Genomic DNA, 24092 nt, shown 5'->3' with positions numbered 1-24092 from the left:
ATGAGATATCAGAAACTATTTTCAGAATTTTTTTTTTAAAGACATTATAGTTAACACAACTTTTTGAAAGAATTATCCCTTTATGTTGCAGGGACAGAGAATTATATAAACCTAAATGACAAAAACCAAAACACAGTATCATTACTATTCCTTAAGTCAGCTGAATTTTATAAAATCAGGTACAAAGGGAATATTTCATAAGATTCTTTCCTTTAAAAAGTACAAATTATATGTATCACTTTAATGAATGCTATTTTCTAAGGCAAAATTTGCTATATATGAAAATAGTTTAAATTTTGTAGCATGTGAATTATTTTTAATTAGCTACAAGGGAAAGAGAGAGGATAAACTGCTTTCAGCTGTTTGACCTGCTTGTAAAAAGTTTCTACATTATCTGGTCTAGTGACTATACTTTAAGCAAAGATGAAAAACTCACCTCATCTCACTGGGTGGCTTGCACACCATAGCCACACTGTGGGTGGCCTGATCCTGTTAAAAGTCGTCTTTGTAACATGATTGTTTTATCTAAATAATGTTTAAATTCTGTTGAAATTTTAAAGGTCCGATATAAAAACTTGGTTTGGTCAGGAAAGCTGTTTTTTCCACGCGCTATTTAATGTGGATACTAAACCTCTATTGTGGGATGAGAAATAGATTTCCTTTTTACCATCAAGCCACGAAATGAAGGCTTGAGTATTTGAAATCTGACTAGAATTTTAAAACTTTCTTCAAGAAAAACTATCTTAAAGCATTTGCTTATATTTTAAAAATAGAAACTTCATGAGTTCAAACTTTGTAATGGGATAAGCACATGGAACAGAATCTTTTTAAAGGGCTACTTATTTATATGTGAACTTTTGGTCTTAGACCAGCAAATTCCTTTTTTCTATGCAACAAAGAACACAGCAAACAGTTTGAGTTCAAAAATGAATTATTCTCATCATTTTAAAGTAGCAAGAAATTTACAGCTAGTAATTTTAACCCCAAACAAGAACAGGTAGAAAACATATTATCAAATAAAACATATACATTTTCTAGAAATAGTTTTTGTAGGAAGAAATTATAAACTATGAAAAAATTAATTTATGCCAAAATTTATGAAGTAAGAATTTGAATTTATACAAGGTTGAAATTTATATAGACAAAAAATTATGATTCTGCTGTGATTTTTACTGTAGTCACAATAAAAATATAATTCATATTCTGACAGCTAGGAGAGAGAGTAAATATATGAGAAATTAATGAAACCAAGATCTACAAAGCAATCACAAAGTGCTCTGAGTATCTTTCTTTTCTAGGACTATAAGGAGACAAAAGCACTGTGCCTGCCAGTGGGACTAATAATGCAGACAAAGACTTCACCTAGCTGTCCACAAATCACGTGACAAAAATCTTCCTTGTATGCTAATCCACACACATCTTACTCCACCCTCACACCATGAGTCACCACAGAACAAATGAATGTGGACAAATGAATGTGGGTTGAATGGCCATGCCTTTGCCCTCAGATGCTAATGGAACCTGGTGTTGGGTCTCAAACATCCTCACTGACTAATGGTGTCCCTGCAGTGGATATGGACAATGACTACCACTGCCTCACAATTACACATGGGCCCCAGAAACTAACTAATGGCAAAGCCGCTATGCACACTACAGTGGCCAGCACAGTGGCTGGACTCACAGAGCTCTGAAACATGCCCCAGTGTAGCAAGGGAAGAAGTTGCTGTCACACTACACACTGACCCATCACACTCATACCTGCCTCTTACAGCCACCTAGAAAATCTAGCTTTGTCATTAGAACGGTGTCTTATAATCTCAGGCATATTTATTTAAAGTAGACATTATGCTGTCTCCTATTTCAAAGTGTCCACACTGGTCCCTTTCTTTGTCCTGACAACTTGAGACGTGAGATCACAGAAGTGTGTGTGTGTGTGTGTGGTGTGGTGTGGTGTGTGGTGTGTGGTGTATGCCTCATGGGAACACAGGGGCTGGAACCACACAGTCGTTCCCAACCATCTCACAGTTTGTTCCCAGAGAAAGACAAGCTATGTGAGAGTAGAGGAGCAAATCTGAAAGCAGCTGGAGAATTAAAGTACCTCAAAAATGCACACAGACATTTGGCAAAGTCAGGGCCCCCTAAACCCAAACCTACTTTGAGTGCCTCTGTTTCAACAGGCGCCAGGGCGACTAGCTAGCTGTTCTCTGTAACTGAATGCTAAAACAGAATACCTGAGACAGTGTGCACCTCGCACACAGCCACGCCACACCCTGGGGCCTTACAGAGCCACATCATGTGCACACACCCAGAATGACAGCCGAAGCTGCTGCCTCTCATGGATCAATTTGTTTCAATACAAGTTTGGAGAAGGCTAAAATTAGGGCTGGTTCATCTTTTTCTTTTGGAATGCAACTTAATAAGTTTCTTTCTCACAGACTTAATTCTTCTTGAGAGTTGCTGATTCTCTACTTACTGCTCTAAGCGTCCAGCCTGGTCATTTTCATTTTACGCACACTGCTTAGATTAAGTCACTCAGTCTCACTGCTTCAAATACCATCTCTATGCTACTGACCCCTAACTCTGTATGTCAGGATGTGTCTGTGAACTTTACAGTAAATCTTTTGAGTATTTTCTCTAGACATTTGCTCACACATTTGCTTTACAGGGCATTGCTACTGTAAAGGAAGTGCACACACACACAGAGACACAGACACAAACACACACACACACACATACAGAGACACACACAGACACACATACATACATACATACACACACACACACACACAGGCACACACAGAGACACACACATACACAGACACACACAGAGATACACACATACATACACACAGACACACATAGACACACGCACACTCCACTGTGCACACACTCATACCACTCCAAGACAAACAATGCTTCTTCTCATTTCACAGTGAAAGCAACTGACCCACAGGTCACCTCTTCTGCCCAACACTTCTTAAAATATTTTAAATTTACTGAGAATTTCTTATATGGATACAATGTGATCACATATACCCATTACCCGCTTTAGCACACCCAGGCCCGCCTAACACATGTTTCTCCCAATTTCATATTTTTTTAAACTTATCAACTTCACATTTTTTATTAAACTCACTGAGTATAATTAAGGCTGTTCATCCATATACACAGGTGTGTGATCATCCAATGAAGCATGAAAAGCCTACCAATGATGACACCTTCACAGAAAAAATGGCTGTCTCCTACAGCAGCCATCAACTGTGTCAATATCACCTCAGCTAAGGGTGGAACCTGATGAGTCCCTCCCCAATCCATGCTAGAGTTTTGATTGGCTTATTCTGTGCAAGTTCAGTGCAGACAACCATAGCTACTGTGAGTTCTTGATAACATTTCACAGCACTCCCCCTCAACCTCTGGTTCTTACATTCTTTTCAATTCCTCTCCCACAAGGTGGAGGGGAGTGATACAGATGAACCATTAAGAGCTGAGGTCTCACATTCATTCACTTATCAGCACTTGGACCAGTTATGATATGAGTCTCTGTGTTAACAACAATCCACTGCAAAAAGAAGCTTCTCTGACTGATCAATGTTGGGAGTAAAACAAGCCTATATGAATAAACTCTTCTCTCTCTCTCTCTCTCTCTCTCTCTCTCTCTCTCTCTCTCTCTCTCTCTCTCTCTCTCTCTCTCTCTTCTTCTCTCCCTCTCTCCCTTTCTTCCCCCCTCCCCCCCTCATTTAGAAGGCAGCTTGACAACAGAACTATTTAATAAAACAAGAATAGGTTTCCCACTAGGCTTTAAGATTTTTCCAGACCAACTTTACAGGCATGAGCCTAAAAGTCACAAGAGGTTGGTTACCCTCACAACAGCCATGCCACTACTGCACTAATGCACACATCTTGCCTGGCAGGTCAGTTTGACAGCATGCTGGGGCCAGTTCTGGGTAAGACTGTACTGATATATTTTCGACTCCAAAAGCATGAAAGCTCATTTGCTTTATTTAATGCCAGGAAGTAGTGAAAGTCAGGAAGATACTCAGTGATGCACTCTCAGGAATCCCACCCTCAGGTAACACATGAACTGAAAAGAATTTTCTCTTCTACTCTCTCCTTATGCCCTAAACCAGCTAGCTCCCCTTGTCTTCATTTAAGGCTAAAAACTACTTTACTTTTTTTATTGCACATATAAAACCAATGAGCCAATATCATCATCTTTATTTCCGCCCTGCCATTGGCTCCTGGTCTAGTTCTGTGAGCTATGACTGCTGCCCTTTATCTGTCTCCTATCGAATCTACAGTGGTGCCATCTAGCCTATTCTCCTCATGACTCATCACATAGCGTACTCATCCTTGAGGGCCTCACCATCTTCAAGAACTCTGTTGAGCACAGCAGTCATCTATATGACTCTCAACTCACTGGCTGCAACCTATCTATCCCTTTTCTATCAGGAGACACGGCTGTACCCACCTATCTCACTGCTGGCCTGCTTACCTATTTGGCTGTGTCCTGTGTCTCTTTTAAGGCACATTTGATGATTTCCATATTCTCTGAGGCTAGGGAAAAACAGGCCCTACACTGGGAATGGAACCCAGAGCCTCACTTGTGCTGGGCAAGTGTTATACCATTGAGACACTCCTCCTCTAGTTTCCTTACATTTTAAATAGGTGATTTTTGTATGAGTTCCAGATATACCGCTGGATTATCACCAGCAAAACATGTATTGCTACAGATACTAACACAGCATGACTCAATAACCTGTTTACATGTCTATATTTTCCAAGCAGTTACACACACTTAAACACAAAGCATAGGTTCTATCTGTATACCCTTGAATACATACTAATGAGTGCTCATTAAATGATTATAGAGCCAAGGACTATAGCTCAGGTAAAGTATTCTTTACCCAAAAGGCACAGCACAGTATAGAAAGGCCTTATGAGGTGCCATGGCAACAGATATACAAGCTGAAACACAGCAAAGTGATTTATCAGTAGGAGCAATGTCAGTGACTGTGCTATATCACCTTTTAAAAATTACTCAAATAATCTCATTCTTTTGACATGATGACAGCTCCAATACCCTTTGAGTGAAAATATTCTTCCAAACCTTTACCATATCTAGCAGCACTGGTACAAGAAATGGCTTTGGTAAATATTTATTTGAGTAAAATTCAGAATATATTGATTTTAACAAAGTTTGTGCCATGGTTTTCAGAAGCAAAAGCACAGCAAACCTCAAGGTAAGCAGCAATAATAACAATAATGATAATAATAATAATAACAACAACAGCAATAATAGTAATAATAATAACTGTGAAATCCACATATTTAGGATGAAATGTCCAAGTATTCAAATTCTAACACCAAGGTTAAAATTCTTTACACAAAATTCTTTCTTTCTGACATCACTAGGTCTATGAAGTGATGGTAACATAAGGACCCAGAACATTCTACTCATGGGACTAAACCAAGCTATAAATACAAAATTAACTTTGTGTCATAATCCTGCATTTATAAAATTCCTAAACATCTATGTGAGGTTGCCTGTTTTGTGCTTTTTTTTAATCCCTTCTTTACAAGGAACTCATATAGTCTTGTGAACATCATTGCTTTATATTGCACATTGACTATGTGTGTGAAACATAACTTACATGAAAAACACACTACAATAAAAACTACTTCGTCTGATGAGTTTCTTCTCTGTTAGTAGAGTAAGTAACTTGGAACAAAAAAGGAACAAAAGGGAAAGTGGAAGAGACACCAAATGTGGGGTCCGCTGGGCCCACAACTTTTACAAAATGTTCCAGAGTACATCTGTGGGGAAAGGCAGTGTAAGTCAACAGACACTGCCTGGGCAGCTGTTGCAGGAGCTGAGGTGCTGCACTGTGCACTGGCCCATGTGAGGATGGAGACCCCAGCGTCTGCTCACTGGGAGTCCTGGCTGCTGTCTCTGTGCCTTCTGTTACAGGGTAGCAAATGACAGCTCTTGAGAAGTGTAACTATTCCAGATAATGGTAAATGAAAACAGATTCATCTCACTCCCAGTGCCCTTCAAGTTCCTTAAGTCCTTGTTTAGAAGAGAATGCTAAAACAACTCACAACTTTGCCGTGGGAAATCCTTCGGAACTACACTGTACCTCGTTATAAAGGCCATTAATAGTCTGGGGTAGGAGAGCAAACTTACTGTTGAGGACATTCTCCAATTTCTGTGTCATGGACCCTTCTACTTTTTCTGTTCCATCTGCTTCCAGTTTTTGATGGATAGCTAGGATAAAACAAACAAGTCTAGTTAAAATGTGGGCCTCTTTAATGGGCAGAAACTTATTTCATCAAAATAACATTCTGAAGCCCATTTTTACAAATTAGTCTATTATTTTTACCAAGTACGAGGAACAGACATACGCAATATTCTGGAATGGAGGGGGGGGGGGAAACCCACAGATGAACAGATGACACCATTTCCATTGTTCACAGCTTAACATTATTCAAGTAGTACATAACACACACTCACCCGGGCTTCAACACAGAGTGAAAAAGGAAAAGGGGGGGGGGGCTTCAGGCACTGCGGGCATTCAGCGCCATCTCCCAATGTGGCCACAGGAGAAAGCCTTACTCCCTAGAGTTACTTTGTAAAACAGAAGCACTACTATTTGGATCCTACCAACCTCAAAAAAATGAGGATTGGGCCAGGACTATAACATGAGGAATATATATTATTCCTCTTACATTCACAATAATTTCCTGGACGTTCCAAGGAAACATTAGACGACAACTATCAATGAACCAACTCTGGACAGATGAAATGTTTACAATGCTTGACTCTGATAAGGAATATTGGGAAATGGGTCACTTAGTAACATGTCTAAAGCTGTTGCCTGGTGAAAAGGGGAGGTTTCACACAGCTATCATGCTCCTTTTGGTGAGGGATTACGACTATAATTTCAGATGTGAAAGCTGAACCCAGGAGAGCAAGCACTCGCTGTAAAGAGACTATGCACTGAGCACTACACTTCTGAGGTTTCGTTCTGGTCTTTGAGAATTAACATAGTGAAATAAACATCACTCTTAACTATTAGGTACTAACATTCAAATTGTAAGTCCGTCCCAGAGTCTTCTCTATAACCTAGGCACAGGTGCCAGATTGAGACTACACAAACAATCAAACAAGCCACTCCATGCAAATGTGGATGTGTTTATTTCTTTTATGAGACGTATGTAACTCAATTTGACCCACTGGTCTTAAAAAACTCAAAAGTTAAATTCAGGGTTCAAATGCTTATGAATATGTTCTCAACTCCAGAGAACATTTATTTTTCTGCTCCTTATAATTAGTTTTTAATCCTAATTTTGTCCTTACAACTACATTTTCCTGTACTGCTACCTCCGTTTTGTTTTAAATTCTAAAACACACAGACTGCTTCTGTATTGAAGTTGAATAAACACATTCATAAAAAGAAAAACAAATACATGGGGGAGAAGTAGTCACTACATAGTTTAATCGTCTTCGTTGATTTAGAGTAAAGAAAAAGTGATTTCTTTACTGTCCAAACCTAAGTTATATAGTAGAAGTGACCCAGCTTACATTCAACTTGTAAAGTGAAATGGAACATTCCTACCTCTAAGCATAAAAGCTAAACTAGAAAGACATCTACCCACACCACCTTTAACGCTGCTGCAATGCTCTGACAAGCTTGGTTGTAGAAGCAGAACTGACATATGTGCGGCTTACTGTGCAGGACCACGCATGCCCTGTCCTGAGCATGAAGGTAGTACATTTTACATGTGAATGTTATTCTCTTAAGTCTAAATTAGCCTTAAAGGAAATCGTGCAGCCACATTTTCTGATGCTGACACAAGCCATCAGCGATCAGCAGGTCAAGATGGGGTGAGCTGGTTCTCTGAGCTCAGTTTACAGCCCTTTCTGCTGACAAAGCAACTTCCTCCTGCCCATCTCTACCACAGCAGAGTCACTGTCAAGCTGTCAGCCAAGCATGAGGACTGAGAGACACTGGGATCTGATAAAGGCAATCCTATTTTCCAGAAAATTAAACCAAATAAGCCGGTGTCTGGTTCATTTGGCCTTTTATTTTCTCTGAAAACATTTTTAAATAGAATAACTCAATAAGCAACTGGGTACATGATCACAGGTTTGTTATTGTTTCTAATCTATTAAAAACTTAAATATGTGAACCAGTTGAACATCATAAGCTTAAATTTAGGAAACAAAAAGTCAAAGGAAAACTGAGGTTCTAGGCAAGTGTCTATTTCACTGGAATTGTATCGTCATTTCATTTAACTTGAGTAAAACATACATTGAATACAATATGAAACTACAAATTCAATCAAAAAAATCAAAATGCCTGAACATGCACTTACATAGATGCCATTGTTAAATGAGGCACTAAGAATGTGTGTGGCATGTGTGTGTACGTGTCTGTGTCAGTATCTATAAGAATGCCAGCATCGATAAGTATGCATTGCTAAGTAAGGATAGAGTCTGTATACATACATAAATACATACATACATACATACATACATACATACATACATTCTAACCATTGTGCTTGCTGCTAGCCTTGGATGAGACAGAACATTAGAACATTAAAGACAGAGCAGAGACAATCAAATCACAGAGCAAAGATGTTATAACTTCTATCTTGTAGTTATCATCATCATCACCATCATCATTTTTTTTTTTTCTTACAACTACCTTAAAAGCACAGCCATAGTTAGTTCCAGGCCCATATACCTAGGCTGTAGCCCCATCATGTTAATGTCCCAAACTATGAAGGTTATACTTACTAAAAAAGAGATCGAAGGGGTGACATATGGTATACAGTTAATACAAATTCATTAAAAAGCCTCTTATACATTTAGTTTCTATTAACTATCACAGAAAACTTCTATCACTGCTATAGTTTAGGTGTTGAATGTCCCCAATTATGCACTTGTGGAGGCTTTGATTGCAATGGTGGTACTAGGGCATGTTGTGGGTCATTTGGGCATGCCTTTAAGGGAATACTGTTGCTTTGGGCCTCTGCCTAGAGCTCCTCTTGCTTTCTGCTGTGCTCTGCCATATACCCCCAGCATGATATGATTGCCTTACTAGAGGACAAAAGCAACACCCACCCCCACAACTAGGAAAATTAGAACAAAACCCCAGAAACTAGGAGTCAAAATGAACCTTTTTCTTGTAAGTCAGTTATCATGAATATTTCATTACAGTAACAGAAAGCTAACACACAATGGTTATACCATATGTTACATTTAAATTGACTAAGTAACCTGTGATTCCTTTTCTTCCCTAATTATATTGCAAATAAAAAATAATAAAACAATCCCGGGTGCCACATAAAGACAACAGGTAAGAATGACTCACTTAGATAACAGTCCTAGAATAGCATGCTGCCTACACCACCTTTGTACATCAACACACCAACAACAGAAAATGCCAAACTCGGTTCTGCTTCAGGCTTCCTGAGGTTGCTACAACATGGAAGCACTGTACTGAGCTGCTAGTGTATGGCTCCTGCCCTAGTCTCTGTGTACTGCCAAGAGTATTCATTTAATTTGGTCCTAGTTCTTAAGAGACAAGAACGCTCACAGGTTTGGCTTGCCAAGTGACTACACAAATCTAGATGCATGAACTCCAAGAGCATCCAGGGAAATGGTGATGCAATACAGGAGTCGATCCAAAAGTGCCAAGGAGCTCAGAAGGGCCTCCCACAATAATGTGTGCTGCAGAAACATCTCTCAAGCTAGAAGCCCACTAGAGGCTGGCCTGAATAGAAGCCTAAGACCCTCAGGTGCATTGAGACACCAAAGAGTGGGAGAAAACAGCAAAGCAGAATCCAGGGAAAGAGATGCCTGCTGCTAGAAATGCTTTTGCAGGCTAATGTAAAGAAGAGTGACAGATTACTGAACACAACAAGGGCTGAGCAGGTTGAGCACATTCTACCTGGTATAGAAGGACAAGACTGTATCTTTATTTAAGACTATTTGAGACAAACTATGATTTATGACATCAAAAAAACTATTTTTGAGAAACGAAGGCAATGGTTGGCAGCCTCCAAAGTTAAGCAAGCACTAGAATAAGGAAATGGAAACAAAAAGCTTTAGTATGTCCTGTAAGAGATGTGCCCTACTATCTCTACCTTCTGCCCAACTCCTTTTTAATTCAAGGCTATACAATTATATCTTTTAATATTTTGGTGGAGGTGAACAACTAATTTATATACAAATAAAAAGGATTTCTTCTCAGTAGCATCATCACTAGAATCAATGCCTCCTAGGATAATTATCTTGCAGTCCAGTGGCTGTTCATACATAATGGCAACAGACATTTAAAAATTTATAGGAAAGAGGACAAAAATATATTCCACTGCTCAAAATTTAAAAAATCAAAACAAAAAGGTAGGAATAAAACTTCAAATTTAAAGACAGGGAGATGCACAGAAAATAACAAAGCCATTTTAAAAACAAAACTGACTACAAACTACTATGTCTAAGAGCAAATAATACAAATTTTAAGAGCAGGCCAATAAGAAAAGAAGATACCAATAACAGAACCAATGTAAAAAGATAAAATGTGGTATGCATTCATTTATATGTGGATATTAAACATTAAATAAATGATAACCTATAATCCATAGACCAAGGAAGGGACTTGGGAGGACACATGGATCTCCCTTGAAGGAATAAACAGAATAGATTTCATAGGTGGACTGAGAGGGATGAGTATGGAAGGATCAGGTGAGAAGGGAGGACAGGGCTGAGGGAGGAAATGTGGGGAGAGACTACAGGAATTAAGGGACATTTGAAGGACAATATGGAAACATACTGCAGTGGAAACTTCCTAAAATATATGAAGGTGATCTAATGAGATCTTCTAATAATGGGAGAGATGGAGCCCCAACTAGCCATCTCTTGTCACCAAACAAGGCTTCCAGTACCAGGACTGGATTACAATGGATTGAGTTGTTGGTCAAAGGGGTCTCATGGAAATCTCCAAACAACCCAGGCTGTTGCCAAGATAATAGGTTGCTCTCCACAAACTGAAAAGTCAGCCCAATTGCTGAAGGCAACACCTACACAACTCACTGACCATGGAGAAGTCAAGCTGGTTTCTAAAAGGAGCCTTCACTGCTATGTGCTAATAACATCTTTGCTACAGAAAGGCACTCTTGTTGGGGAATAATCTTTTTGTACACTGTAAAGATCTGTCACTTGGATCGGTTTACTAAAAAGCTAAGTGAACAATAGCTAGGCAGGATTTTCTGGGCAGAGAGGACAGTGGGAAGAAGGGCAGAAAATGGAGAGTCACCAGCCAGAGACAGAAGAAGCAGGAAACAGCATGGGCAGAACAGAGTAAAGGTAATAAAGCCACAAGACAGAAAGTAAATTAACAGAAATGGCTTAATTTAAGTTATAAGAGCTACTTAGAAACAAGCCAAAGCTATTGGCTGAGCTTCATGAGTAATAATAAGTCTCCATGTCATGATATGGGAGATGGCAGATAGGACAGAAAAATCCACCTACAAATGGTACCTAACATCCAGTCATGTATATTCACATAAGAACTGAGAAAGTTAAAAAAAAAAAAAAAAAAGGTTCTAAACACACAAAGATGGAGCCAAACTGAACTCACTACTCTCATGTATCTCAAGCCAGCTAAGGTACAGACACATCTCCCAGTAGCTGCCTGCAATGCTTGAACTGCCAGTGTGCCATGAGCTAAACCACGGGGCAGGGTTAGGGTTTTGCTCATGCAGACAGAAAAGGTTACAGATATACAATAAAGCAAGTTCAGGCAGAAAAGCAAACAGGTTACAGTGTGTTTAACAGTGTACATAGGCTTAAGAAAAAAAATGGGTATAAACAGTCATAGAAAAAAGATAGTTTAAAAGTAAAATCTTTAAAGAAATAGTAAAATAATAAAATAAAAAAAAATAAGCCATGTAAGGATGGAAATATACAGGGAGTCTGGATCCTATATGGTATCATGTTAACTTTCAATTTTTAAATGCTAATATATAAAAAAACAACAGTTTCTCAGAGACATTGAATTACAGAAACTACTAAATTAAACCAACCTGGGTATTTTAAAAATGTCTTAACTTCAAAATGGAAAAAATGCCTTGTGTTGGGGAAGAGGTTATACTTTTGTTTCCAAGGGGGGGGGGGGGAAAGCTGTAATTCCTTCCAGATTAATAGAGATCAGATTTGACCATGAGAGACCTCTTGAGTATCTTGGCTTCAGACACAGGGGAGGAAGACAAGAAAGACTACAGGACAGGTGATATGTAAGTTGATCTCTTGACAAGGGGAATAGCCCTGAGACAAGATGAGACATGATAAATCTTGTTGGCTACAGAGTCCACATGACTTATTATTACATGCCATCCTTTCAAACGGCATGGGGTAGAGATTATATTACAGTTTGATCTGAGTTAAGGCCCACTCCAGAAGATGGAACCCATATAAGAAACTGGTTGAGTGATAAAGGATCTAAAAATAGATAGCCCAGGGAACTAGTAAAATCAAATAGTACTGTTCACTAAAAGAATAAGGCAATAAAATGACTCCTAATGGTATTTTGCTATACTCATAGACCAATGCCTTAATCAGTCATCATCAGGGATTCTTCCTCCTGCAACTGATGAGAAACTCCCAGCCAGACATTATGCAGAGAGCGCCTTGGAATGCACAGTTCTAAAGGGATATCTCCCTCATCCTCTACCTCCGCCCCCCCCACACACACACACTTCCCGGCTCAGATGACCCCAAGGAAAAGGAGGCAGAAAGAGCATAGGAGCCAGAGGGGATGGAAGACACCAGGAGAACAAGGCCCTGTCAATCAACTGAGCAAAGATCATCACTCACAGAGATTGAAGCAGCAAACACAGGGCTGACACAGGGCTGCACTAGGTCCTCTATATTATAGTTTTCAAATTTGTACTTTTGTGGAATTCCTGGGTGTGTAAATGAGTGGGTCTCTGATTCTTGTGTCTGTTCTTGGGACTCATTTAATTCTGTTGAGTTGCCTTGTTCAGCCTCAACTTGATGGATTTTGTTTTATCTTATTATATTTTATTTTGTCGTGTTTGGTTTTATCTCTTAGAAGCCTATGTTTTCCTAATGAGAGACAGAACAGGAACAGTTCCAGAGAGGAGGAGAGATGGGAAGGAGTAGAAGGAGGAGAAACCATTATTAGGATATATTTATGAGAAAAGAATCTATTTTCAATAAAAGGGAAAAAGCAAAATAATATATACAGATAAACTAAACAGACCATGACAAGGCCTATACCCAGATATTAAGTAATTTGAAAATTATATGCAACACTAAAACATTTTTTAAGAAATTATATATTTGCCAAGCTAAAATAAATAAAATATAGACAACAGAAACTGTGTGTGTGTGGGGGGGGGGGGAGGAGGGAAGAAGGGGGATAGAGAGAGAGAAAGAGAAAAAGACTTATGAAGCCTAACCATCACTATTACCAGCCCTGCCACACACTAAGACTTCTGATCTAACAAGAACAACATGATCTCAGACCAAGATACTGAAATTGAAACCAGAAACACAATGACGTTAAATGACACCATGGGGTGGAAATCAGTGAAATTCCCAGAGTGGAATACAGTACAAGGTCTTGTTTCTTCAATGGCATGAAAAATTAAAAGGGTAAGAAATGAGAGGAACCATTTCAGTTTAAGAGATGAGCTGAAAATGAAGAATTCTTATTAACTGTATTATTTTTTCTAGCAGTATTATAAATACAAATGGTCTTAAGAAGGGGATTTATACAAAGGCGTAAAGGGAAAAAAAAACATGCTACTTGATATTTGCTTTAAAAATGTAACATAAAATACAAACTAATCTCAAAAACACCGATAAATCAAGTTTAGAGAAATACTCATAACTATGAAATTCTGGTATACTGGGCTTGGTGATACTATATATATATATACATATGTATGTATATATATATATGTATATACATATGTATATATATATAGTGATACTATATAATATAATAAGAAGTCAGAGAAACAATCTCATTCATAATAGCCACAAAAATAAAAACAACAAAACAAACAAACAGAATCTTAGAATAAATCCAATGAAGTAAAAGACATACAATAAACCCTTTAAGACACAAAAGAAAGAAATTGAAGAAGATACCAGAAGATGGAAAGACCTGTGAAGATGCCCATCCTATCAAAAGCAACCTACAGAGTCATTAAAATTCCTATCAAAAGTCTAACACAATTCTTAACAAAAATTGAAAAAGATCTTAAACTTCATATGGAAACATACAAAAATTCAGAGTAGCCAAACAATCCTGAAAAATAGAACTGAAAGAGGTATCACCATCTCTCACTTTAAGCTCTACCACAGAGCTAGAGTATTAAAAACAGCATGGTACTGACAAAAAACCAGAAACACTGATCAGTGGAATAGTATATACTTATGTACCTACACTTGAGTTTTTGCAAAGAAGACAAAAAAAAAAAAAAAAAATACACACTGGAGAAAATATAGCATCTTCAATAAATAATGGATAGCAAATTGTAGAAAAGGTAAAATAGATCCTTATCATTCACCCTAAATAAAACTCAATTTCAACGAGCAAAGACTTCAACATAAGAAAAGAGAAAGGGGAGACATGTCTTAATGTCATGGCACAGGAAAGGATTTTCTGAACAGTATCCAGGTAGCACAGGCAGCAATGCTAACAGTTGATAAATGAGACCATATGAAACGAAAAACAAAACAAAACAAAACAACAAATAAACAAACAAAAAACTTGAATGTAGTAAAGCATACCTTCATTTGAGGGAAGATGCAGTCTACAGAATGGGAAAAAAAAAATCTTTATTAGGTATACATTTGACAGGGCTGGTATTTAGACTATGCAAAAGAGTTCTCAAAAGAAGAGAGATAGCTAAGAAGTATTTTTTTTAACACTATTCGTTATTGGTGGGAGTGCAATCTAATTTCACTATGGAAATCAGTGTGAAAGTTCCTCAAAAAGCTACAAAAATCAGCCATAAGATATGGCTATATGATTCTTAGGCATATACCCAAAGAACTCTATGTCTTACTATATAAATATCTGGTTCATCCATATTTATCACTGCTCTTCATGACAGCTGGAAAAAAAAAAAACAGAAACAGCCTACATATATATCCATCAGATGATAGATGGATAGTGAAAATGTGGTGCATATGCACATTGACATATTATCTAGCTGTAAAGAAAAATGAAATTCATAGATAAATGGATAGACCTAGAAATAATCATTCTGAATGAGGTAGCCCAGACCCAGAAAGATAAATGCTTCCGGCCTTTTGCATGTGTGGATACTAGCTTTGAATCTTCAGATGTGTGCATTACTTCTAGAATACTCACGTATTCACGTAGGCAGGAAATATGTTAAGAGCCCACGGTGGGAAGGAAAAATTTCATAAGAAGAGGGTTACAACACAGGTAGTATGAAAGGGTAAAGAGGATAATGAATCAGGAAAGCTAAATGGTGTAGGAATAGGAGGGCAGGGAAGAAGTGGGAAGGTATAACTAACAGAAGACCCCTGAAAATGCAATGTGGAAACCTATTATTGTCAAAGCTCCATAAAATAAATACATCTACACATATACACATGTGTGTGTTCACAAACATGCATGCATGCATCCATGAACAGGTAACACTGTGGAGTGTTATCCTATAGTAGAAGGGGAGAAGCCAGAGACTATCCCAAAAAAAAAAAAAAAAGGCTGAGTGCCAGATGTGGTCTACTTCTTTTCGAGGTGTTGTTCAGTGGGGTCCCATAGAAACCCTCCAAACATTTTTTTTGTCATTATCATTCCTTCTGTCGTTGTTCTTGATTCCTCCAGAACATGATGGAAAGACATAGAAAAATCATGGTAGTACTAACCTAGAAACATCTCTACTAGTGTTAGAAGGTGCTGTGGTAGTTTGTACTTAGCCCCCACAAGCTTACTGGGAGTGGCACTGATAGGAGGTGTGGCCTTGTTGGAGGAGGTGTGGTCTTGTTGGAAGAGGCTAGATGACACATGGCTTTAACCCAGACCTTGAGGCTGGAAGGCACACCTTTAATCTGGGCCACACTTGTTGGAAGTGTGTCACTGGGGGGTCAGGCTTTGAGAACTTTTTCTCAAGCTTCCCTCAGTGTGACAGTCAGTTGATTTCCTGTTGCCTGCAAGATGACAGGACTCTCAGCTCCAGCATCACATCTGCCTGCACTCCGCCATGCTCCCTGCTATGACAATAACCGACTGAACCTCTGAAACTGTAAGCAAGCCCCCTTAATTAAATGCTTTCTTTATAAAAGCTGATGTGGTCATGGTGTCCTCCTAGCAATAAAAACGCAAACTAAGACAGGTGCTATCCATGCTTATTGAAGAAACCTCATCAACATTCTTAACTGGATATGAATTCTGTGAGCCATAATAAGTGCCAAGATATGCCCACTGGTGCATAGAGGGATGAATGTCATAGGAGTAACCAACCCACTTTCTGACAGGATTCAAAACCTGCTCCACAGACAGAACTTATATCTGACTGTTGAGTGGGGCAAAAAGTCATGGCTGGCAAGGTCATAGCCCTAGAGGAGAACCAAGTGCTATTATTCTGCAAAATGGCCATCATAATAACCTGTCCCTAAGTTCTTTTCTTTATTGGCATAGATTAGCACATTTCTCAATATAGAGACCTACAACTGGCCCATGCGCTAAGGACTGGTCAGCTCTGAATTAGACATCTACATCAGAGCTCCTTCCCCCAAGGTTGAAGAATCACTGCAGAAGAAGGCACAAAAAGATGGTAAGAGCCAGAGGGAATAGACATCTGCAGTGAACCAGTATTTGTCAGATATGACAACTCTGTTGCACACATGAACTCACAGGGACTAGGACTGCAAGAACAAAACCTATACAATATCAAGCCAACACAGATATGGAGAAGTACTCATGAAATTCCACACCAATCTGAGGAGCAATTGGTAACTGATGGATGCTGGGGAGGGAAGAGTGTATTAGTAACTTTTCTACTGCTGGAATAAAACACCATGACAAAGTTAAGTTATAAAATAAAGGGTTTATTTGGGCTCATGGTTCTAGAGGATTAGGAGCTCATGATGACAGAGTGAAGGCATGTTTGCACGAGAAGGGAGCTGAGAGCTGAAATCTAGAATCAAAAGCATAAACAAAGAAAGCATACTGGGAATAGTATAAAGCTCTAAAACCCCAAATAGCACCACCAAGTAATCAAATCCCTTTGTACAACATCTCATTCAAAACACCACAGCAGGCAGTGCTGATCAGGGATGCAGGCCCTGAAGTGTTACCCATTCTCCATTAGATACCCCTCACCCGCCTATAAACATAGAAGTAGAACTAAACAGACTCACTGACTTAAAGGGGTTAAAAAAAAGAACACAAACTTTAGAGACAAAAAGTGATAGAGAGCATAGAAAAGAAATTGGGACAGGATGCAGGTGGATTAGATCAAAACACAATACATACATGTATGAAATATGTGGATGGAATTCTCAAACAAATGTAACACACACAGCACATGAATAGACTCAAGGAGAAAAATCACATGTTCATCTAAATAAAATTAGAATGACCTCTGACTAAGTTCAACACTGCTTTATACTAAAGGGGGGGTGGAAAATATGAATAAAAGAAACATTCCCTAGAATAATGGTTACAGACAACAAAGGTGTGTCAACATTATAGTAAACAAGAAAAGGTAGAAAGCATTTCCTCTAAAGTCAGGCCTGGGGTAGGGTCTTTTGTTATCTCCACAGTTATTTCAAAGTCTTGGCCTGGGGAATGTGGGGGTAGGCAAGAAAAATAAAGGGGAAAGAAACAGGAATGGAAGGACTTAAATGATCCCTGTGTACAGTTGTTGTAGGACCTTTCCTCCAGAACACAAAGGGAAACTCATGAAACTCAGAAGACAAAAAACTAAACTGGAAAACTGGAAATGTGAAAGCATTTCTCACAAGATGCTGCCTAGCTCTAGGGACAGAATATGTAAATGTTGGGGGGAGACTCTAGTCAGCTAAGCTCCTTCATTGAGAAGGTGTCTTTAGACTATAGAGCCACCTACAAGGGCAGCAAAGAGCTCCAAGGAGGCACTTTTGGGAGTTGTCACACATGTTGGGTTTGGCTTTTGGGTGATGCAGTTGGATTTTTAAGTCATCCCTGCTCATCTAAGCAATTCCCACCAATACTTCTGTTAGCAACCTCTATAATGATGCATGGTTCATCAAGTTGAGCTTGCTGCAATCATTACTTTGGTCTATCATGAGTTTCCTCTCTGGGATGAACAGACATGAATGGGTGTATTGTATCTCCATAGGAAGCATCTGTAACATAACAACAATTGATATGATCCTATAGTTAAAAGATGGGATTCTACCGGAAAACTCTTAGATCAATAAGCACTTTCAGCAAAGTAGCAAGATATAAAAATCACTATTAAATGTCAGTTGCTTTACTATATATATATATATATATATATATATATATATATATATACATACATACATACATATGTATACACACACACACACACACACACACACACACACACACACACACACACCAATAAAGAACCGGACAAAATAAAAATCAGAAAAAGAGAATTCCAATCACAATGGCTCCACAACAAAACAAAATGAAATAAATCTAGGAATAATCTTAAGAAACTGAAAGGACTCTACAGTGAAACTTTAAAATCACTGGGAGGAAAAAATGAAGGGTTTTCTATGCTTATATACTGGCAAGATTATTAGTATTGTGAAAATGGCTATTACTAAAAATTATTTACACATTCAATGCAATCTCTATCAAAATTCAAGTACCATTCTCTACACAAATAATCAATTCTGAGTTTCATGGGGAAGCACAAAACACTCTTGAGTAGCCAAAGCAACCTTGAGCAAAAAGAACAATAATAGAATAGTATCATATATTACTTAAGTTGTAAATCCATAAGAAAATCAGAATTATACTAGCACAAAAACACACAATCTAATGGAATAGAGTAGAGGACCCCAAAATAATCCCATAAAGCTATAGCTACCTAATTTTTTGACAAAGGTGTCTAAAACATCCACTGGAGAAAAGACAGACTCTTCAACAAATGATTCTGGGAAAAATTATACTCACATGTTGGATTTCCACAGAACGAAACTACATTCCTATCTTTCATCTGGTTTTAAACAAACAACAGCAATAAGAACAAAACACCCTACACAAAAGGGATTAAGACCTTACTGTAAGCCTTTAAATTGTGAAGCTGTTAAAGATAAAAGCGAAAAACCCTCAAAATACGGGACTGACAAGGACTTCCTGAAAAGGACTAAAATTGTTCAGAAAATAAAACCAGGATTTGACAAATGGATTGCATAAAGTCACAAGCCTTGGTACAGTAAAAAGGAAAGGAAGGAAGGAAGGAAGGAAGGAAGGAAGGAAGGAAGGAAGGAAGGAAGGAAGGAAGGAAGGCCAGTGAAGAGACAGTCTATGAAATACAGGAAATCTTTGTTGACTATTCATCTGACAGGGGACTGATATCTATATGTAAAGAACTAAAAAAATAAATATCACACCCTATATAATTCTGATAAACAGAAAAAGGAAATGAGGGGCACTTCTCAAAACATGAAGGATCAAGGCCCAGCAAACACATGAGAGAATGATCACATCTTTAGTCCTTGGAGAAAGTCAAATGGAAACTACACTGAGATTCCACCTCACCCATCAGAATGTGGTCACTAAGAAAGACAAACAACAAACAGTACTGTCAAGGAGGCAAGGGTTTGGAAAGAGAAAGAACCTTTATACACTGCTGGCAATGTAAACCAGTGCAGCCATTATGAAGATTCCTCAAAAGATTAAAAATAGAGCCATCATACGATCCACATATACCATTCCTGGGAATACATCCAAAGGAATCTAAGTCAGCATACCACAGAGATGACCTGCAAATCCATGTTTATTGCAGTGTTACTCACAACAGCCAAGTTAGCAAATCACCATAGGTGTCAACCAACAGATGCACAGGTAAGAAAAATGTGACCCATTAAATAGATGATAGATACAGATAGATAGACAGACACAAGGATAGATAAATAACAGAGTTTTATTCAGCCACAGTAAGAGGAAAAGACATACTGGAGATCCTATTGAGTGAAGTAAGCAGATCCAGATGTCCGTTGGTCTGTCACTCACACACACACACACACACACACACACACACACACACACACACACACGAGGGAGGGTCTACCTGAGAGAAGGACAAGAGGAACAGGGTGGGAAGTAAATATAAACAGAGAACATGATCTATTAGAAAAAATTATAAAAAATATCACTTTACACAATGAATATAAACAAAAGGTTTCTAGTACATATAACTCTACATATGGTGGTATGATCTCATTGTAACACAGTCTTAATATTAGCAAAGAAAATACATCACAATGTTAATATGACAATCTCCACCAATAAATAACTCTTAATTATTTCTGCTTTTCAACAAATGCTTTCTCTTTCTATAAATAAAACAGAAGCTAGATTTATGGCATGTTGCTAATGTTTTTAAATTGACTATGATAACCATTTTGTATATGCTATAAAGTTATTAAATGCCTAACAGCCAGAATGATCTTTGCTAAATCTGAAGCTCCTAACATACTTCTAGAGTAATGTCTGGTAAATTCTGTATTTACCTTACAACACTAAACTGTTCACACAAGCTCAGGTCTCTCTTGTTGCCACAAGAATAACTACTGGTAATGCAGAGAGACAGCAATGACATCTCAGTAATCACAGGGCACCAGGGACTCTCCTTGTTCTACTTCCTCCCAGCATGCACATTTCACACAACCAAAGTCCTAACCTCCACCTACAAGGAAGGCACAATATGAAACACTCTTAGTAAAGAGAGGAATATAATTATCTGATTTAAAAAAGAGTTCTTAATACACGTTAACTATTAAAAAGTCTGTCTTTCTTAAGAAGGTGCAATCTTTTACTGTACAGCTAAGAAAGGTGGATAGTTATGGATGGGTAAGATAGCTCAGTGGGCAAAAGTACTTGCCACCAAGCCTCATAACCTTTCATCCCCAGGCACTATGGAAGAAGAATTGACTTCCTCAGTTCTCTGACCTCTGCACAAGTGCTATGGTACACATACACATACACATACACATACACACACACACACACACACACACACACACACACACACATATAAATGAGTACATAAATTATTAATAGCATATAAGTACTTAGTTATACGGACTTTCATTTTCAAAAGTGGTAAATTTTATTCATGTATATTTATATATATACTAAAAATATATAAAATACATATATTTTCACTTTAGGAACCTACTCAATGCCTTTCATTGTGATATCTAAAACTCTGGTAACATAATTTTCCTTTCTTATAATGATGATGTCGTAGATTGTGCAAGTTGGGGGCCTTTAGGATAACAGCTAAAAATACCGCCACATTTCATCAGTCCTTCCCCAATGAAACACGTAATGGGGAACATTTTTAGAATGAGTAAAATGTGATGTCTGTAAAAGGATTTTAAGAATTCGAGAACTTTGCCCATTGGGATTCAATTTCTTATCAGCCCCAAAGACTGAGCATCATGGAGAGGAACAGGAGTCTCCTGTTTCACATGTAAGATGGGTCAACAGAGCTTTCGAGACAAATATTTACAGTACTAGGCCTTCAAAGAGATTCCAGCCTAGTCTGCAACAAATATTTATGGAACGTTTTAAACCTCTACTTTTATAAATACAGACTGAATGTCACACCCCATAAACATGAGGGAGTACAGTGTCAGGTTTCCACAGTGGGAGCCCCAGCAGATGGTTCTCAGGGTTGCCTTACCTGAGAGAGCATCTTGAGCTTCAAAGAAGGTACTGAGGCCGCCCTTCACGTAGGCCAGACTCCCCTCACTCTTCTTGTTGGCCTGCCTTTTGAGGTTGGTGACTGCCATCTTGAGCTGTTCAAAACTGAATGAATTAAAAAAAAAAAATCAACTGTCTTGAGATTTCTCACAAGGTATTCCATTAAGTGTAAAGCGATAGGAATTATAAAGGTTCTGTGAAGCATATACGTTAACATAATAACCACATAAAAACACAAATCTTTCACATTCTTATCTATATTTTAGCCTTTTATTCATTGTGGTGCCCGAGATATATAAAACAAGTATTACAGCTTCACTAATTCCAAGTATATCTATAGATATTATAACATACAAAATTTGGCAGAGAGGTTCTGAGTATCTTTGACTGACAGGAGACCCAGCCTGCCCAGTTCAAAGACTGATTTTTCTAGTCACTCATGCAAGTATCCTGGAACACGAAGCACAATTGTCATCTCACCCTCAATACACAGTCCTCTGTCTTTAATGACAAAATTATGCAAAGCCGCTGGGTGACTCACAATTTAAACAAGAAGAGACAAAACACATGAGAGAATGTGTGAAGAGGCATGATGGGAGCCACTATTGTGTGTTAGCTTAGAACCATTTTATTTCTATCAAAAGCTGACAGCAAGGAAAGGTAGGCCTCTGTATTTAGAAATTTTATTTCCATTTGAGCTGACAAAATCTGTTAATAAAATGTCAGCACTGTTTTAAGTACTCCACAGTAACTCTGCACAACAAACACATCGGTTCTAAGTTATGACAGAAAAAGCCTGTCCATAACAAAAAATTAAAGCTAACTTCTACAATTACAGACTGACTCTGTGTTTTAAAACATTATCAGACCAAACTTACTTATGCATTAAAATACCAACTTTTCCTCGTGTTTTTTAATAATGGTTTTCACCTCTGTGAGTGAGTAACGTTATATTAACATACACTTTGACTGACTGACAAAGAATATGAATCTTAAGTAACAAACAACTCCTTTATCTAAATGGGCTCGTTCACACTGCTGTGTTAGCAGGCAAGTCCCCAGTGTGTTCTCTACAGTTGAGCAAAATGCCAAAGGACAAATGAGTTTGCAGGTGCAACGCTCTCCTTATCTTCACATTGCAGTAAAGGAACACAGGTTCCTGTGCTCTGTGTCTCACGTTTCACACAGAACTCACCATTTTTGTGTGACTGACAAGGAAACATATCACATTCACATTATCTCCATTTCGGTCCCCTACGAAGACGCTAAAAAATGTTAATTAACACAAATAATGAAACACAAAGTGGTGGGGTGAGGAATAAAAGTCTTCTAAGAATGACATTTTACAAACAAGGCAACAGATAACTGAGACAGTTAGCGACTCACGCCGCAAAGAACTCACAAACCTATAGCTGTGTTACCATCTGCAAGGCCAAACTTAAGTCAGGGTTACTGCACAGGCCCCCTGTCGGAGCCCCTCAGAGTTCAGGGTTCGAAGCCCACTAACCTGGTGGTGGAGTGATTCTCTATGAGATACCAGGCAGCTGAAAAGTTCTCACTTGTAAAATCAGCACTCATGCCATGGAACAATGCTTCCAAGTCCTTCTGGGGGAGTTTACTTCTAGAAAGAAAAAGAGTTAAAATACATTACAACTGATATACTAGCATCGCCAAGTACTATCCAATCAATTAAAATACAAGCCTGTACGTTTATATACCATAAGCTATCAAGAACATATTTGAACATAGTATGTACCATGTAAACTTTGTTGTGGCAAACTGACATTTAAAATTAACCAGTGCAGGTGAAATCATTTCTTTAACCTGCCACTGTCCTATCTGAGGTGAACACTACACTGTCCTTGTCCCATCTGAGGTGAACAGATGTATGTTGCTTCCCAGGAAAAGTCCACACTGTATCTACCCTGACCAGACCCTGTCCCTAGTCACACAATTTTGCAAGCTTTGCTACAGACCACATCCCTGTTTGCAGGAGGAAGTCTAAGTTCTCAGCTCTATATTCACTTAAGACTCATTTCTGCAACCCTAGTTCTCTCACTATAAGCTTCAGAGCCTCAAACAGATTCTGCTCTCTGGTACACGTCATGCTTGTGACCTTTC

General features: G+C 38.4%; 1 protein-coding gene across 2 annotated transcripts in view; it reads right to left on the bottom strand.

Moving 5' to 3' along the window:
- Exoc2 (exocyst complex component 2) overlaps positions 1 to 24092 on the bottom strand; it is a 125731-nt gene that overhangs the window by 88822 nt on the left and 12817 nt on the right. For both annotated transcript variants that reach the window (XM_051194486.1, XM_051194487.1), the window contains 3 exons: positions 23479 to 23592; positions 21952 to 22076; positions 6185 to 6265 (listed from right to left, as the gene is read on the bottom strand). In XM_051194486.1, coding sequence (XP_051050443.1) covers positions 6185 to 6265; positions 21952 to 22076; positions 23479 to 23592 — 320 coding nt within the window. The remainder of the gene's footprint in view (positions 1 to 6184; positions 6266 to 21951; positions 22077 to 23478; positions 23593 to 24092) is intronic.

This window comes from Phodopus roborovskii, unplaced genomic scaffold, assembly GCF_943737965.1.
Source record: "Phodopus roborovskii unplaced genomic scaffold, PHOROB, whole genome shotgun sequence".
Lineage (NCBI taxonomy): Eukaryota > Metazoa > Chordata > Mammalia > Rodentia > Cricetidae > Phodopus > Phodopus roborovskii.
This window is presented reverse-complemented; position numbering and strand designations above follow the sequence as displayed.